The sequence below is a fragment of the Madurella fahalii genome, assembly GCF_045866475.1.
Source record: "Madurella fahalii IFM 68171 DNA, scaffold_1, whole genome shotgun sequence".
Lineage (NCBI taxonomy): Eukaryota > Fungi > Ascomycota > Sordariomycetes > Sordariales > Madurella > Madurella fahalii.
The window spans coordinates 6352309-6368548 of NW_027263971.1; the positions used below are offsets into that span (position 1 = coordinate 6352309).

The window sequence follows — 16240 nt, forward strand, 5'->3', positions numbered from 1 at the left end:
GGGGTATGTCAGAGTCGTCTGACTGAGTGGGAGAGCGCGAGGGGGAGCGTTGCAGCGTCAAACGGGGCCCCGTCAAACTTTTTGGGCATGGTAAGGACCCTGGACCGTTCGACTGCTGGCGGGGGTGAAGGGGGGAGCGGTTTGGAGGAGTACCCTTGGGACAGGAACGGGGTACGTGTGCCTTGCAGCCCGCAGCCTGCAACCTGCAGCCTACAGCAAGGTATTGTAACGGGATGTCGGCAAGTCATGGCGCTAGAATAAAAAATAAAATAAAAATAAAGTAAAATAAAATCATCAGAAAAGGGCCGCTTTGTCCAGCCCCGCCCATGATCGTAGAGGCCTGCGTTAACGGCCAGCGAGGCGCCCGCCCAACGTTCAGATGGACGGGGTGGTGCAATGGTAGGCCCGTAGGCCGTCTGCTCCCGATACAGGGCCGTATTGCAGAAAAAACGCAGCGGCAACTTACTCCAGGCGCTGGGATGCCTGGGTTGAGGTTGATGCCGCTTCTGTGCCAGATCCCATGGCAGATCCCTGCTCGTCCCAATTCTGGCCAATGGGGCGCCTCGGCTAAGGGCGATCGGACATGTTGCGTCTCGGGATGAAGCATAAGCGAGCGAGCATTAACTCGACACCCTGCAACCTCAGAACCTGGAGTAGCGCCCCACATTCTCTCTCCAGGCGCCTCTTCGGCCTCCCGAGGCTGACCACAGGCGATCCCTTCATTCAACCGCCACCGGCAGGAACCCGCTGGAGGATGCCGCACCGGACTTTGTCCCCTGTCCTTACGGGACATCGGCAGGTCGGCATAGCAGCAGACACCAGAATGACAGAGTTGGTTGCGATCTCCGTGTTCGCCGTCCGCCGCATTGGCGTCGGTTCCCTTCCTCTGTATCAGGACGCACTTGCTGCTCGGCGCCCGGCAATAACGGCGTTTCGCCTCGCTCTCGAGCGCCAACCGACAAGCCAACAAACCAACGACATGAAATGACGGATGTCGAAGCCGAGGAGATCATCGGATCTGATGTTGGCCTCGTGGGCCAGCCCATCGGGTCGCCCTACGACGGGCCTTGGCGGGGACGCAACCCCGGGCTGCCTCATCTGTAGTAGAGTACAGTACCTACCTTGCGGCATACGAGTTCGGATTGTTTGCGACATTGCAGAGTCATGGGATTCACCACAGGAACTAGGCATCAGTTTCTTGTCTCCAGCCCCAGCAGTTTGCGTATGTAGTAGTCCGAAAGTGCTTTTCCCAAATCCCCCTCTGTAAGGTAGCCCGGGCTAGGATCGGTGACTGTCAGGGAAAAACCCTCTCTCTCTCCAGTCTGCTTCTCATCAGGCCGCACGCGCCGCACACGTGCAGTTTTTAACGCGAACAGCTTTCTGAGCCAGTGTCCGCCTTGACGTTGCCGTTGCATCAGCCTCCTGCCAAACTGCAGCGTCCGGGGGATATGTAACTTAGCAGCCAGACTCCCCCCCGCGCAGGGTTCAAGAATCCAAAGTTGACGAGAAATGCGACTACAGTCTCACCGAAACAACCTTCTCTTCATGGGGCTAGCCCGCCTTCCTCGTTTCATTGCGGTTCCCATCCCAGCCCATGGTTTGGTTCCAATTGCTCAGGGCAAACGAGATGGGATGGCAGGCTGGCCCCTCAGTCAGTCGCAGTGGGCAGCCAGACGAGTTTGTTGTGATCAATCGGCAATCCTCGCCCGGATGGCAATCATGATATCCGTTACGACCGGATCCGAGTCGATCATGTTATCTCCCAGCTTTGCGCCGAACTGCAATGAATTATCCCGCTCTTTGCCGCTGCTTGGGAAACATGCAAGTACCGATTCCAAAATAAAGCGTCGACAGACCTGGAGACGGCGCAAGCGCGATGCTCGGCGGCAAGCGGGTGAAGCCCACCCCTGCACATCATGAGACGACGCAGCACTCCTGGTATCTCCCCCACCCCCACCCCCCCCCCAAAAGCTCCCCATGGCTCCAATTCTCCGACGCTTTCGATGATTCCTCATTCTTTGAAACGATGTAACTGTTTGTCAGGCCCGACATCTTGGGTGTGTAACGCACTTGACGAAGGGGTTGCAAATGGAAAAAAGAAATAAGAGAAAAATCACTCACTTTGTCGGCTCGGTCGGCACTCTCGTTCGCATTGGCAACCCCCCCGGTTTTCTCCCAACAGATACGCATCGCTCCTGATGGCTGTTTCCCGTTATTCGAGGTTCTCGACAGTACTTGTCGCAATTGCCGCAGGCCCGCGACCGGGGATCGCCAGAACGAAACAATAGGAACCGCGGATATGCTCGGCCAAGCTTGGTGCCGCCACCAATCCTTAGCGTTGCATCGTGATCGATGACGCTCTGCGGGAGGATCACGCATAGGGTGTCTGCTCGCTTTGGGAAGAACACGTTTCCACCGCGCCTCAAATATCGTGCTCGGCTTATCGCCGACGATCACTTCTCGAAGGATCCCGCTCGAAAACTTCTACACAACTGTAGATTATCCCGCTCGAGGATTTCTTTCGAGGCTTCCTGAAGGATGCTTTCACCGGCGTCAATGCAAGGTGACCCGCCTCCGTTACCTTGCTACGCAGCTCTCAAAATCCAAGGGTTAGGAGCCGAGACGTCTACCAGATGCGGAAAGTTAGACCCAACCTGAAGCTCCTGGACGGCGCAAGCTTTCGGCTGGGTCAGTCGATTCGTATACTCCGAGAGTCTCGGACAAAGGCTGCTTGGAGGTTCTGATTTTGTTGCCCCAGAACTGATCCATCAAGTTCCTAAACACGTCAAGTCTAGACCTGGAAGGACCGGCGACGGGGCCGTCTGGCCGTGGTATCTCTCGATCAGCAAACCACAAGCACATAGACCCGGTTTTTACCGTACAGTGAACAGCACTACTATGCTTCAGGGCGCAGCGAGCCTAGTACAGATCACAAGACGTTGCCGATGTCTGCGAACTGCTAGGATGTGAATTTGTTGGATGACTCCGCTTGCGTTTCACGTGGAAATAGATTATATGAATATGTCCAACACACACCCCCGGGTCTCAGACAGAAGAATACCGGAAACAGTTTTCCAACTCATTTTAGGCCTCCATGCCCGTCGACTAAAACATGCTTGTATTGGCCTTGTACCGGGCAAGGTGCTGCCCTTTTGGAGGGTAACAATATCACAGTTTATCACCACCAGAGGAGTGGCCGAGGGTATGCACGGTTAACCCTAGATACTCAAATGTGGAAATAAGTTTGCATCCTCTCATTCATTATAGTCTCTGGTGCACAGACTCATTCCAGAGGCCAGGTGTAGTCTCTGGCACACAGTTTTATTCTTCCGGCCTGGATGTAGGGGGGGGAGAGGTCGTTGTGGTCCGACAGCTGGCGTGAGTTTTGTCAATGCGATTTGATTGGCTTATTTAAGTGGGTCTATAAAAGTGGGTCAACAGGCACAAGCGGTACCTCATGCCCAGCAGGTCTGAGCATCTGAGACTAACTCCTTCTACTCATCCTCCACCACCCCCCTCTCTACACCTCTTTACGAGGGCAAAATGTCGCGCGAGGGTGCTCGGGCTCTCGCCCGCAATATCTTCATCTACGATCGCCGGGATTTCGATACTGAGTTGGGGAAAACAGTCCCCAAGGGACACAGTTACTAGGATGGTGCCCCGGGGGCTGGAACTTGCCGTGGGCCCATTTTTCTTTCGCACCATAAGTAGGGCCGTCCTGGCCATTGCTCCTTAGACAGAACAATGAATTCAGCACTTTCCTTCACACTTGTTACAAGCTCAATTGACGAGCTTTCTTTGCGTGCAAAGCGATCTCCCTCTAATCAGAGGGAACTCTATCTGCACATGTTGTTTTGACCTTGTTTAGGCTGCAGGGACCCGATTTGGGGTGGTGTCGCCTGGCCTGTCTTGTCTATCTTGTCTGTCTGGCATTTGGCCGTCTTTGCCCTCCTCCTTGTTTTTGGTGGGTATGTGGGTGTAGATGTGTGTTTCTGCACCATTTCAATACCCTGCTTGGCGGTCTAGCCCTCACTGCCGGCGTGACCAATGCCAACTTTTACGCCATGGTTGATATCATCGACATCTTGCCCCCGGGCTCCTTCTTCCTCCAAGACGAAAATGGCGGGACAGTCGCCCAAGATATGCAACCCCTTCTGCCTGGGATGTATTTTGTCGTAGCCGATGGCACCATCCAGGTATATTTTCTACCTACTTTACGAATATAAATACTAATATAATCTAATTAGAAAACTACCGAGGCTGCTTTTACCCTACTTATGTCTTTACAAACGGGAACGCGAGTACAAGAGTTCGCAAACCGAGTCCGAGAGCGAGATGGACGTTGCGTTGTGACAAAGGAAGAAAATCTAGGTAAAGAGTTTGGTGACCGGGCAGGTTTCGAGGCTGCACATATCTTCTCTCTTGCGTACGAACATCAATGGAATACGCAGGGTTGGAGTCAGCAAATCGAACCTGACGACCAATCCCCCGTGTGAATATACACGATGCAATCCCTCGCGTGAAGATACGCGACTTTCCCATCCAATTCGACGACCCTTTCGTTAGGCCTATCGTCGCCCGGCCCGGCTCTCAGATACCATCTTTTTCTTTTTTCCCCTTTTTTCTTTTTTCTTCAATGGAACCCCCAGAACGCAGTCAAGTTCAATTGACCTTGCCCGCCCGGCCGGCCCAGTCAGACTTGACTTCGGCCTCGCCTGCCTACCCGGCTCAGTGATCGGATCCGACAGTTTAGTCGGCCTTACCCGCCCGGCCGCCCCAGCGATCCGATCCGACAGCTCAGTCAACCTCGTCGCCCGGCCAGCCTTACCCGCCCGGCCCGCCCGGCCCGCCCGGCCAGCCCAGCGATCGACTTCGACGGCCCTGCAGTCAGATGCAGCAGCCCAGTTACACACCTGCACGCACTGCGGCCAGACCTTCGACAAGAGACGCCTCCTGATCGGGCACATCTTTCAAACCCACTGCCCGGCCCAACAACGTCGTCAACAACAACGTCAACAACAACAACCGACGGAGAGCCTGTCAGACTTCCGAGCTAAGATCCAGGGTTCAAAGGAATACCAGGAACTTGTGGTCTTGATATCAGCCTGGATGATGAACAATGATAGAATTCTTATACGATATTATGGTTCAGCCTTAACTACTTTGACGGCTCTGACAGCCCTGATGACTTTAACAGCCCTGACTACCTTGAAGACCTTGATGGCATTGACTGCCCTGACTGCCCTGATTACCCTGACGACGGCTCCGACTGTCCTGACTACTCTGACGACGGCTCTGACTGTCCTGACTACTCTGACGACGGCCCTGACTATCTCGACTACCCTGACGACGGCCCTGACTTTCCTGACCGCCCTGACAATACCCGGACTGAATATGACGCCCCTGTCGAAGATGACAGGGACGAGCATCACGATAGGTATGATGCCGTTGTGTGGGATGGATCTGATGGATACGACGATGGATGGGATGGATACGATGGACCCGATGGATACGATGATGGGTACGATGGGTTCTGATGGTTGGGAGGTACAATGGGGGCATTGTTTTTTCAATTCAGTCCCGGGCAATTGTTACGTGGTGGGAGCCCAGATGGGCCAGACGGCCAGGATCCTGGGTCATGTGATCCCAGGATTCTGGGACCTTCTCCGGTGTGACGAATCCTTCGAGGTCCCTAACGTCTGAGAGGATTCCGCAAAGTGTCTTGATCAAGGGATGGTGGATTCGGTGAAGCCTAAAGGTTCACAACAATCGCGCAAGTGATGTCTCGATGGTAGCAAAGCTAACAAGTTGTATTGCTTACTGGAGAACTCCGCGAGTCCTCCAGGAGTACCTAAGGAATGACTTTTATAGACATTGACTCTCGTGGCTCTCTGCGGCTCTCTAAGAGCCGCGCAAGACCCTTCCTGATTGGCTCATTCCGAGGCTTTCTGTGGCTCTGACAGAGCACGACAGAGCTCCTCCTTAGTGCTTACCTGCTTTTTCACAGTAGGATGCTTCTGTGTAACGGACAGATGTCGGTGTCGAAACGGCAGCTCCATACTTTGAAACCCTTTATGTCCCTCTTGCATTCCAGGCTCATGACAGCCTCGCACAAGACTCAAAGACGGCTATTGATTGACGCCGACCGTTGCAGGGTCTTCAACCCCCATGAACATCTTGGCACATCCTCACGTAAGCCCGCATGTTGACCCCTGTCCTTGGTGAGTTGTACTAGTCCACTAGTTGCGAAATGCATATTTATTCTTGGCCATTCCGACGTCCCGAGTAACCATCCCCGCATTCTTTTTCGAAAGACGTCCGTATCCATCTTTAGAAGGAACCTTTTCGCCTTCAGCAATGGCTACCAAGGGAGACATCTCCGTGATCGAAGAGGCCGTCAAAGCCAAGCCTCCCACCGCAATCGAGATTGATGTCGATGTCGAAGTCGATGTCGACGTTGATGTAATACTTCAGATTAACCCTCCTATTGATTTAGACTTGCTAAGCGTCACATCTTGCAGTTAGTCAACGATGCCGGAGAGAGCGTGTAAGCGCTGTTGTACCCTTGAGGTTTTACTGTACATTCCATTTGACCAGGCACCGGCTCGTAGGTATGAAAGCAGTTACGCCACATCGCTGGCTTCGAGCGTCCAAAACTATCCTGTCGAACACGGCCGGCGCTATCACGCTTTCCGGGCAGGCAGTGAGTGGATTTCAGGGCCCTGGTAACAGTTCAGTGTTGATATGGATGCCAACAGGGTATTCACGACCGAATGACGAGGTTCTTATCAACCCCGAGCAATTTCTGGTGCACAAAGTCTGGGTCCTAATTAACAGTGCCTTATCAGCAAGAGATGGAACGCCTGTTTCTTCTCCACGAAATCATGACCCGTGTGCAGGGCGGCCTCTATAGTGCTCCTATTGACAAAGAGCGGACCAAGCGCATCCTAGATATTGGCACCGGCACCGGCGTGTGTGAGGATCACTTCTAACCTGCCATATGCGGACATTAATACTAAATAATTCTCAAAGGGGCGATATCCATCGCCGATGAGTTCCCTAACGCAACGGTAAGCAGCCTCTCGGAGCCCCTTTCCCTAACCCACATTTCTTTTTAACGTAGCCATGTCCTCCTCTCAGATAATCGGCAACGACCTCAGCGCCAACCAACCCAACTTCGTCCCCGCCAACGTCCGCTTCGAAGTTGACGATGTCGAAGACGCCTGGGTCCACCCCAAAGAATTCAGCTGGATCTTCTGCCGCTACATGGCCGCTAGCATCCTGGACTGGCCCAACTTAGTGACCAACATCTACGAGTTCAACTCCCCTCCTCAAAATTTCCCTCTCTTCCCTTCTTCTCCCATTGACCTCGTTTTCCTAACCAATAAACAAATACTTTACAGAAACCTCGAGCCGGGCGGGTGGTGCGAATTCCAAGACTTTGACCTGCAGTACTACTCGGACGACGGCTCGCTCAAGCCCGACGACGCTCTGCTCGTGTGGATCTCGACGCTGCTGGACGCGGCGCGCGCGCTGGGCCGCGACCCCAACCCGGGTTCCAAGCTCCAGGGGTGGGTGCAGAAGGCCGGCTTCGTCAACGTCGTGCACAGGCGCTACAAGATTCCCTTCGGGCCGTGGGCGCGCGACCCGCTGCTCAAGGAGATCGGGGCGTACAACTTCATGCAGGTCGATAACGGGCTGGAGGGGCTGTCGTTGCGGCTGTTTACGAGCGTGCTGAGGTGGGAGGAGGCCGAGATTAAAGCGTTGTTGGAGCGGGTGAGGGCGGATTTGAGGAATCCGAGGATTCATGCGATGTTTGACTTGTGAGTTTTCTTTTCCTTTTCCTTTTTCTTCTTCTGTTCTTCTCTCTGGCTGGGGGTAATATAGAGAAAGGATGTGTAAGCTGATTCGTATGGAACCATTACCAGTCATGTTGTTTATGGGCAGAAACCGGAATGATTTGCTAGGCGGCAGCAGCCTGGGCGGGGAGTCGATCAGTATTGGTAGTATGTGTGTGCAATCGTTGTCGTATTATCTTAATTATATCTTGCCCCTGGAAGTACGAAGTGCTACAGGTATGAATTTTTGGCCCTGAGGTAGGTTCAAGGAGAGGCCCTCTAGCGCCAGTATGTTACACCACTACCCATGTCATAGCGACGTAGGTTGACGCTGACGTACTGCTTCACAAGTATCATTAAGGCTGAAAATGAGGGCTACCTGCTCTGAAAGCAATGTGCACGCGTTTGGTCTAAGATACTAGACGATGTTGCTTACTTGGATATAGTACTTTGCTGCTATAGTAGCTATCTGAGTGACACGCGAAAAGAGAAGAGTGTGAATTCGATGTTCCCTTGGAAGAGGACGTTGGCCAGGACGGTCCCTACTTGGAAGTCTGAAAACCCCGGTGGTGCACGGGCCAGAAGCTTTGACGAACAACATCTCCCTTGTAACAGAACTAAGTTATTCGGCTCCGTCAAAACTTAACACTAACAACTGCAATCTACCCTCTCCCCCAACTCTTTCATCCATCGCTCAAGCAAAAATACACGGTAACATGATGAACGGCAACCCCGACGATCAGCTGCCTATTGATAAACACTTTCTTGAGGGCCCACCGTCGACTGCTTGGTGTGATTTCAAGAATGCGAAACTACGTCAATTTCCCGGACACGGATCACAGATAAGATGGGTCGACTATCTGGGCCACGGAAGGGAGGGTATTGTTTTTAAAGCTACCATTGGCGACGAGGGCCCCCTGTTGCTATAAAAGTGGTACGTTACCTCTTACCGCTCATCTTTTATTGACCACGCTTGTTTACGCATCCCCCAAGTTCTGGCACACGCAGCGGCCCACACCACAGCCATTGAATCTAGGTAATGGGTGGCGAGTGGTTGACTGGCCTTTCGAGGAGGAAACCCGCACAGTCGCATTGCTTGAGAAGATCAAGTGGGCGATGGCATACGTCGAAACCGATTCGACCCAGACCATCAAGATCAGGAATAAACCACACACCAAAAAAGATACCATCAGGATCCTGTGCGCCTGCAGCGATGAGGCACGGCATCAATCGACAGAGACAACGGCAACAGCACATCATCCGATCCAGCCACCACCGCCATTCCCGCCCTTGCCTGCATGCTATGGTTGGACAAGCGTTGGGCGGGACGAACTCCCTTAACTCGATCCACCAGTGCGGGAGGTAGTGGACGAACGAGTAGATTGGCACTGGGCGATCATCTATGAATTTGTGCCGGGAAAGCCACAGGATCCAGCGGTTGGCCAGAGCCACTTGGATTTCTTTTATGCTCTGGGGGTTGCCATGGAAGCATACAAGCCGGACAATTGGCACGGAGGCAGGCTGATTGACCACAATCATATTTGCTCCCCATTCAGCAACGGCTGGAGGAGGACTGCAGTACGCCCTCGCGATGCGAATAAATGGTTCTGGTCGTTGGACTTTTGTTCAGGATTCTACATGTAGCCGCAGGATTGTGCGGCGCTCGTCAGACAAGTCATCTGTAGGGAGATCTTGAGTGTTACTTTGGGTAATGGTAGAAAGAGATGGCATTTTAAAGGGTCGACAATATATTAACAGTATTAATACTACCCCTGCTTCCTTCCCTTTACTTGCCTAAAGATTCGAGGTACCGGGCTGGCTATTACAGTAATGTACATTATCAGCGAGCGACAAATATCAGCGAGTGACGCACTTTCCACCACACCGTGGCAAACTATCTTCAATTGCAATACACTAACATTAGGAACTAACTATAATTACATCTGAAGCAGTTGAATCAGATGATTCTACGGCCTCCTGGCAGGTGCGTGCATTATGGCCAAGCTTACCGCACACACCATAGCACCGAAGCTTCGTACGAGCCCCCCCTGCACCACTACCATCTGGCTGCGTTTCTTGCACTACCTCCCTATCCACAACCTTCTAGTTCAGTAGGTCCTTTGCATCCTGCAGAGTAAGTAATCTTCCAAGCCGTACACGTGTTTTTCTGGGCCTCCGGCGCTTGTTTAGTGCCTTATTGGCTTTACGGAGCGAAGAGACCTCTGCCTGAAGGAGAGCCACCTGGTTGTTTAATGATCTCGGGGACAGCGAATTTTCACCGTGGCCCGAATGGCGTCCAAATTTCAAACAATATACCGTTCTAGATGCCGTACTGAACTAGTGACACCGTCCGCAGGGAAATTCCCTTGTATCCTGAATCTCGAATCCTTCAATCACCCAACCTATCTTACTCTCCTATAGATCTCCTACAGATGGTTGGCCCTTTAGGCTCAAAACAATTAAATCTAGCCAGGCAGCCAAGCGATATCCAGCCTTTGCAACCTGTGCCTCGACCACCGGGGCGGCGGCTTCATAATACTCCGAGCCTAGCTCCTGGCCGCTGATGGCATCCGGGCCGTCCGGCAAGACTGAGAGGGCAAGTGAAAACTGTCAGCCACTAGGATTGCGAGACACCTAATATAGAGCACAGCTACAAAGAACAAGCCATCACTCACCTGTCGTGCAGACATAGGCATTCCCCTCAGTAGCCCACTCCAGGGCGGTAGACACCGGATCAGACAGGTTGGCCGCCTTCAGCCAGTCGTCCTTAGCCAAGGCGAACTTGCCTTCCTTAATCTCGACCGTGAGGTTGTCCGCCCAGCGCTTCGCCGCCTCGTAGGGCTTCCGGCGAACCCCGCCCACCAGCTTCTCGGCAATGCTCGTGTCCCAGACGTGATGCAGGTTGAACTGCTTCCCGTCGAACAGCACGTGGATGCCGTTGCCACCTTTGGCGACGTTCTCGGTGTGCAACGGCTGGTGGATGTCGCCGATGAAGTGGATGACGAACTTGGCGGCCATGACGCGCTCCGATAAGCGCAGCTCCGTGTCTAGGAGTCGGGTCGTGTAGTTGTGCAGCGCGCTGACGACGCAGCCTTCCTTCTTGCAGTCTCGCTCGTAGTCGATGCCGCAGTAGGTCGGAGGGTTGTCCTTGGCGTCGATGTAGTGGAAGGGGCCGGTGAAACGGCCCCATTTGGTGTAGCGGAGTGAGTCCGCCCATGTCGCAACCCCGGCGAGGTAATCCTGGGTGTTGTTGCCAAACAGCCGCTGGAAGTAGAAGGTTGTGTCGCCTGAAACGAAGTTACTGGCGACGTAGGCCACAGTGATGTGCCCGAGGCCTGTTCATATTGTTTAGTTAATTGAGTCGCAAAGCGTGGCTGAGGGTCTCATACCGCCCCAAGCCACCGCCCCGGGCAAGGCTGCCGCGCCCAAGGTGAACGTTGATATCCTCATCGTCGACGTCTCTGCTTCAAATCTCTCTTCAACAGTGTCTCGTACTCAAACGGCACTATATAATGAACGATGAGACTGAAATGAAATGATGCTGTCACGAGCGAGACATGTCGATCTGAGATGGGTCAGCTGTGCAGGGCTGGTGTTGCCTTAGCCCCTGCGAGTTGCTGGAGAAACGCGCCGGCGAATCAGAGTCGGCACGGGCCGGGCCCGGTCGCGTGTCGCGCCCAGTCGTCTGACGGCGGTCGGGTGGCTCATCAGCAGGCATCAAACCGTCGCGTATTCCCACCTTCATTTTTGCTTGTCAACTGCCTGCTGCGTACAGATCACTGCTATGCACGGCAAAGTTACCTGATGTAGCTCCCTGCCATCTCATGTAGTTGCGGAACAATTGAACACAGAGATAGGGTATGGAGGTTGCCCAAACTTCAAGGTACTGTACTGTACGATGCTAACCCCCACTTCCTGTTCAGTAGTGTAAAGGGGTGCGTAATTGGGGGGCCGCCACTGGCTGATCGACCCAATCCCCGCAGATCTTCTGGCCCACTCACAAAGAGCGCATGGGAGATGCGGGGGTTGCCTCTTGGGCGCTCCAATGCCACCTGCTTCCATCATTCGCCCAGCTGTGCCTCGTTGCAGTTGTGAGTCCCCCCCAATGCAGGGAGCCCAGTGATGCAAAGGTGCATTGCATCTGCCCAACCAGACGACAAGCCACAAGCTCGGTGAACCCTGAAGCGGCTTGTCTTACCTGACATTTCCGGGGTTGGCCTCTTATCTTTCACAGATCCGCACCGTGCGATAAGGCGCCCTAGCCCGCATCAATGACTCTCGACTGACTCGAATTCCACCGCCGCAAAGCCCGATGGGACAATCGATCTCCTGTCGTCAGCAACGCTAGCTCTACACAGTATATTTAGACCCCGAGTTGGATCTTCCCGACCCCCATCGCAGGACGCTCTGTATCCGGTCGACAACCTCACCGCCATGCGGAGTTTTATCGCCACGGTCCCGGAGGCCCTCCAGGCCCCCGGCGTCGGCGAGGCGCTTTCGGGCATCTTTGGCAGCGTCAGCTTGACGGCGTGGATATGTCTTTTGGTCAGTGCCGTGGATATGGCAGCTCGGAAGATCAATGGCTGACCGTAATGTAGCTCCCGCAGCTCATCACCAACTACAAAGCCAGGAGCGCAGATGCCTTATCAATGAAGTTCCTACTGATCTGGCTGCTCGGTGATGTCGCCAACCTCTCTGGTCCGTAGCCCGTTATCCAGCCCTTAGGAAGGAATCAACCGCTGTGCCTCCTCGACGCCCATTACGCCGGCGTCGTAGCAATGCTTCCCACCACGAACCTCGCACTAACCCCGGCATCCCAACAGGCGCCCTCTTCACATCCCTCGCCCCTTCGACAATAGCCCTCGCCAGCTACTTCTGCATCGCCGATCTGATCCTCATCAGCCAGTGCACTTACTACAACACCATCAACGCCCGCCGCCGCGCCCGCGAGCTTCTTCATCCCCACCATCATGCCCACCATCGCCGGTACCCGCGTCGCCGCCGCACCTCAACCTCCACCGAAGACGAATCCATCGCGGTCATTGACCCCACCCCGACCGAAGAAGACCCGCTGCTGGCCGCCGCCGACGACCACCATCAGCGCGCGCGCCGCGCGCGGAGCGCCTCCTCGTCCGCCGGCCTCCCAGGCTCGCACCGCCGCCACGAGGTCCGCCGCCGCGAGAGCGGGCTGGACCCGCTGACGCGCATCATCACGGGCGAGGACGACACGCCCGACAGCAACCCCTGGCTGCACAACGCCATGAGCCTGGTGGCGGTGTGGGCGGTGGGCGCGGCGGGGTGGTTCGTGAGCTACAAGATGGGGGCGTGGGACGTGGCCGACGGCGGCGGCGGCCCGGTCCCGGACGGCGACGGAGGCTCGGTGGCGGCAGAGCCTGTCACTATGGTGGGGATGGTGCTGGGGTATTTTAGTGCGGTGTGTTATCTCTGGTGAGTCCCCCTCTGTTTGGTTGAGTTGAGATTTTGGAGGGGCTTTTTTTTTCCTTCTTTTTTTGTGAGGAACGTGTGGGCTGACATTTGGTGGTGGGGTTTAGTGCGCGCATCCCGCAGATTATCAAGAATTATCGGGAGAAGTCGTGTGAGGGGCTAGCGTTGCTGTTCTTTTTGCTGTCGCTGACGGGGAACTTCACGTATGGCGCGAGTGTCATGGCTTATTCGCAGGACGTGGACTATTTCCTGAGGGCGCTGCCCTGGCTGCTGGGGTCCTTGGGCACGATGGTCGAGGACTGCATCATCTTCGTGCAGTTCCGGATATACTCGCCCCAGAGGGTGGCTAAGGCCGGTGGGACCGTCTAATGGAGTGGTTCCGTCGCTGCTCGATCGAGATTCAAGTTCAGGATATACCCTTTTACTACGACTAGGGCCTTGGTTGTGGCAGAGCTATTGTGTGTCTTGGATTTCGTGTGAGGATGGGAGGATGGATGGTGATTATGAAAGACCTAGACGGGATGGAGAGAGAGCTGGATGGGAGGCTTCATGAACGTACCGGCTTGGACATGGATGTCACGGTCAATGCTTCTTTGCATACCTGTATGGGTTGTTCTTGCATTTATGGGGCGTCGGGGTTTTCTCACTGCTTCAGACTGGTCGCTTCATGTTCTACTTGGTTACTTTCGGAGTTGATTTTAAGCATAGTGATCTCTGTATGCACCTACCAGGCTATCTCTGGGCACCTAGTTCCTAACGCGGGCGTTTCTTTATTCTGGTATCTCATCATAGCGTGTTGCCCCGATACAATAGCTATTGGCCCATGGGTATTAAACCTATCATCGAAAATAGAGGCTTCAGTACTCGAAGAGCCGTAAACCCGCCCGAGAGATCATTTGGAGCAGGCTGAGTGCTTTTAGTTTTACTTATGGATTAGAACCTTGATCCGGAGGCTTGCACTTGGTCGCCACTCCGACCGTAACGGCAAGGCTGCGGTGTATTTGGCCAAGAGAATTTCCGTGGCGGTCGACAAGCTCCGGGGGTGATATGGTCGATCGGCGCCGGGCTGGGGATCGGTGGATCGCAGAGTCCCGGTGTGGATCTCGGGGGTATAAATCGGATCTCCCGAGTCTTCTCCATTGCTTGAACATTAATCTCAAGTTTAACAACCCAAGTGTGCCTTATTGCATTGCAGCCTAGACTGCTCCTTATCAAACTTGCAGATGTGTTTCAGCTCTCCTTTACCTTTCGATATCAGGCCTCTGTTGTTGTAAGCCTGTCGTCAAGGTGGGGCCCGTTAACTCTATATACTAACTGCATCGGTGCCGAGGCTCGTGGATATGAGTGTTTGGCCGACTTGGGATAACATGTTACCTTAAAATATCTGATTTGGGTCTCGAAGTTGAGCCTCCGGAGCTTCTCGATGAGGTGACGTTAATCAGCTAAAGAAGGCTGTTTCGGCCCCACAAGAAGGCCCCGGACTGTGCTTGCGCTGGCCAGGTCGGCCCAGGGCCAAGCGACATGCCACTGGGTTCCCCTACACTAATAAAAATGGCTAGCCCACTGATATCAAAACTATCCTTCCTCCTGATGACGATTGCTCTCTCGAAGACATCTCACCGAACTTGCGTGCCTTGCGTGCTATATCTAATCTGCTATCTCATCCTTTCTCTTGCGGTTGTTCTCGATTCCCGAGCAATGCTCTCCTCTTGGCCCCGGTTTCAAGCCTGAAACTCGCATCCCGGCTTCTCTTGGCCAGCGTTATGGCCCCGCACAAGCCAACCACACGCAGAGTCGTAGCGGCGAGTTTCAGATTCTGAGAAGGGAAGGGGTCGGATTTGCCGCCCAGCGCGGAAGCCGGGCGCTTCGCTTCGTATTTGTTCTCGTCTCGATTGGATTTCCTTTCTCCTTTCTGCTTTCTTGTAATGTGATCATTGATTGATCGTTATTTTCCGATCACAGGCTCGAGGTAGCCGTGTTCTCTCATTTCTCTTCTACCTAATACGAACCAGCTGGTCTGAATACCTTCATATTCTTTTTCGCGTGCTGTTTACTTTGCATCGCCGACCGGCTCCGGAAGCTACCTACCTACCGAGACATACCCAGCGAGTCAACGTAACCGGCCACCATGAAGCCAGCTGCAATTGCCGCCGCAGTGCTGTCGCTATGCGTCTCACTCGTCAGCGCCGGCGTCGTCACCATTCCCATCACCAAGGATCAGGTCGTCGAGAAGAGCGATGGTGACTGCTTTTTTGGTGTTGTGACGCCCCAGGGTTGCGGGTGAGTGCTTCATTGCATTTGTTATATTGACTGGGTTTCAGCGATGGGCTAACTGAATGTTCCTCAGACCTCTCCGGAGTGACGGGTCTAATTAACTGCTCTCTGCGCCTTTGCCAGAAGCCGATATCGATAGCCATAGAGCACGGCGTGATCGCTCATGATAGCAGCGTTGGATGGTGTTTGGTTGCCTGGCATGTCAAACACAGGCACCGGCATGCGCCCCGGGGTCGATGGGAGCTGGCAGATAGGACGCGACTCGATCTCTAGTCAACCGTCTATAGACGAGAGCGAAGGTCCAGATGTTGGGGTGCTGGTTCGATGCATTCTCTTCTTCGATGATACCTTACTTCGATATGTATATGTTGCCGGTGCCATGAGCCCGGAAATCTAAGTATCTTCCAGCCCAACTGAGTGCTGGTGACGTGAGGTTGCCAAGATGCAGACGTAGCAAAGTCGTTCGGTTTTGTTGTTCGGTCGGCGACGTCACGCTGCCGCTAGATGTGCCTGCAGCAGAGCACTACTGGTCTTTTCTTCATTGCAAACAACCGCAAAAGAATGAGGGAGTCGGATAACTCGTAATAATTAGGTGTTGGGTATATGTACAGCTCACTATGCAAACGCTCCCATCGCCCCTTTTGCATCCGCAATTCGTCCTCGTTGGTCCACGTGGTTGAACC

The 16240-nt window shown here is 54.0% G+C and overlaps 3 protein-coding genes across 3 annotated transcripts; 2 read left to right on the top strand and 1 right to left on the bottom strand.

Annotated features, from left to right (window-relative positions):
• Positions 1 to 6357: 6357 nt before the first annotated feature.
• On the top strand, positions 6358 to 7959 carry MFIFM68171_01929 (uncharacterized protein; the record flags this gene model as incomplete). Its single annotated transcript, XM_071057351.1, has 9 exons — positions 6358 to 6462; positions 6522 to 6547; positions 6612 to 6703; positions 6759 to 6781; positions 6849 to 6975; positions 7033 to 7070; positions 7141 to 7316; positions 7404 to 7823; positions 7929 to 7959. The coding sequence occupies 9 exons, from the start codon at positions 6358 to 6360 to the stop codon at positions 7957 to 7959; spliced, it is 1038 nt and encodes a 345-aa protein (XP_070913452.1).
• Positions 7960 to 10253: 2294 nt separating this feature from the next.
• MFIFM68171_01930 (Phospholipase C/P1 nuclease domain-containing protein) lies at positions 10254 to 11288 on the bottom strand (the record flags this gene model as incomplete). Its single annotated transcript, XM_071057352.1, has 3 exons — positions 10254 to 10426; positions 10514 to 11173; positions 11228 to 11288. 3 exons carry the CDS (start codon positions 11286 to 11288, stop codon positions 10254 to 10256), a joined length of 894 nt encoding a protein of 297 aa, XP_070913453.1.
• A 984-nt stretch (positions 11289 to 12272) lies between these two features.
• Positions 12273 to 13652, top strand: MFIFM68171_01931 (Vacuolar membrane PQ loop repeat protein; the record flags this gene model as incomplete). The annotated part of the gene is made up of 4 exons (XM_071057353.1): positions 12273 to 12383; positions 12437 to 12536; positions 12662 to 13286; positions 13391 to 13652. 4 exons carry the CDS (start codon positions 12273 to 12275, stop codon positions 13650 to 13652), a joined length of 1098 nt encoding a protein of 365 aa, XP_070913454.1.
• Between the last annotated feature and the right edge of the window lie 2588 nt (positions 13653 to 16240).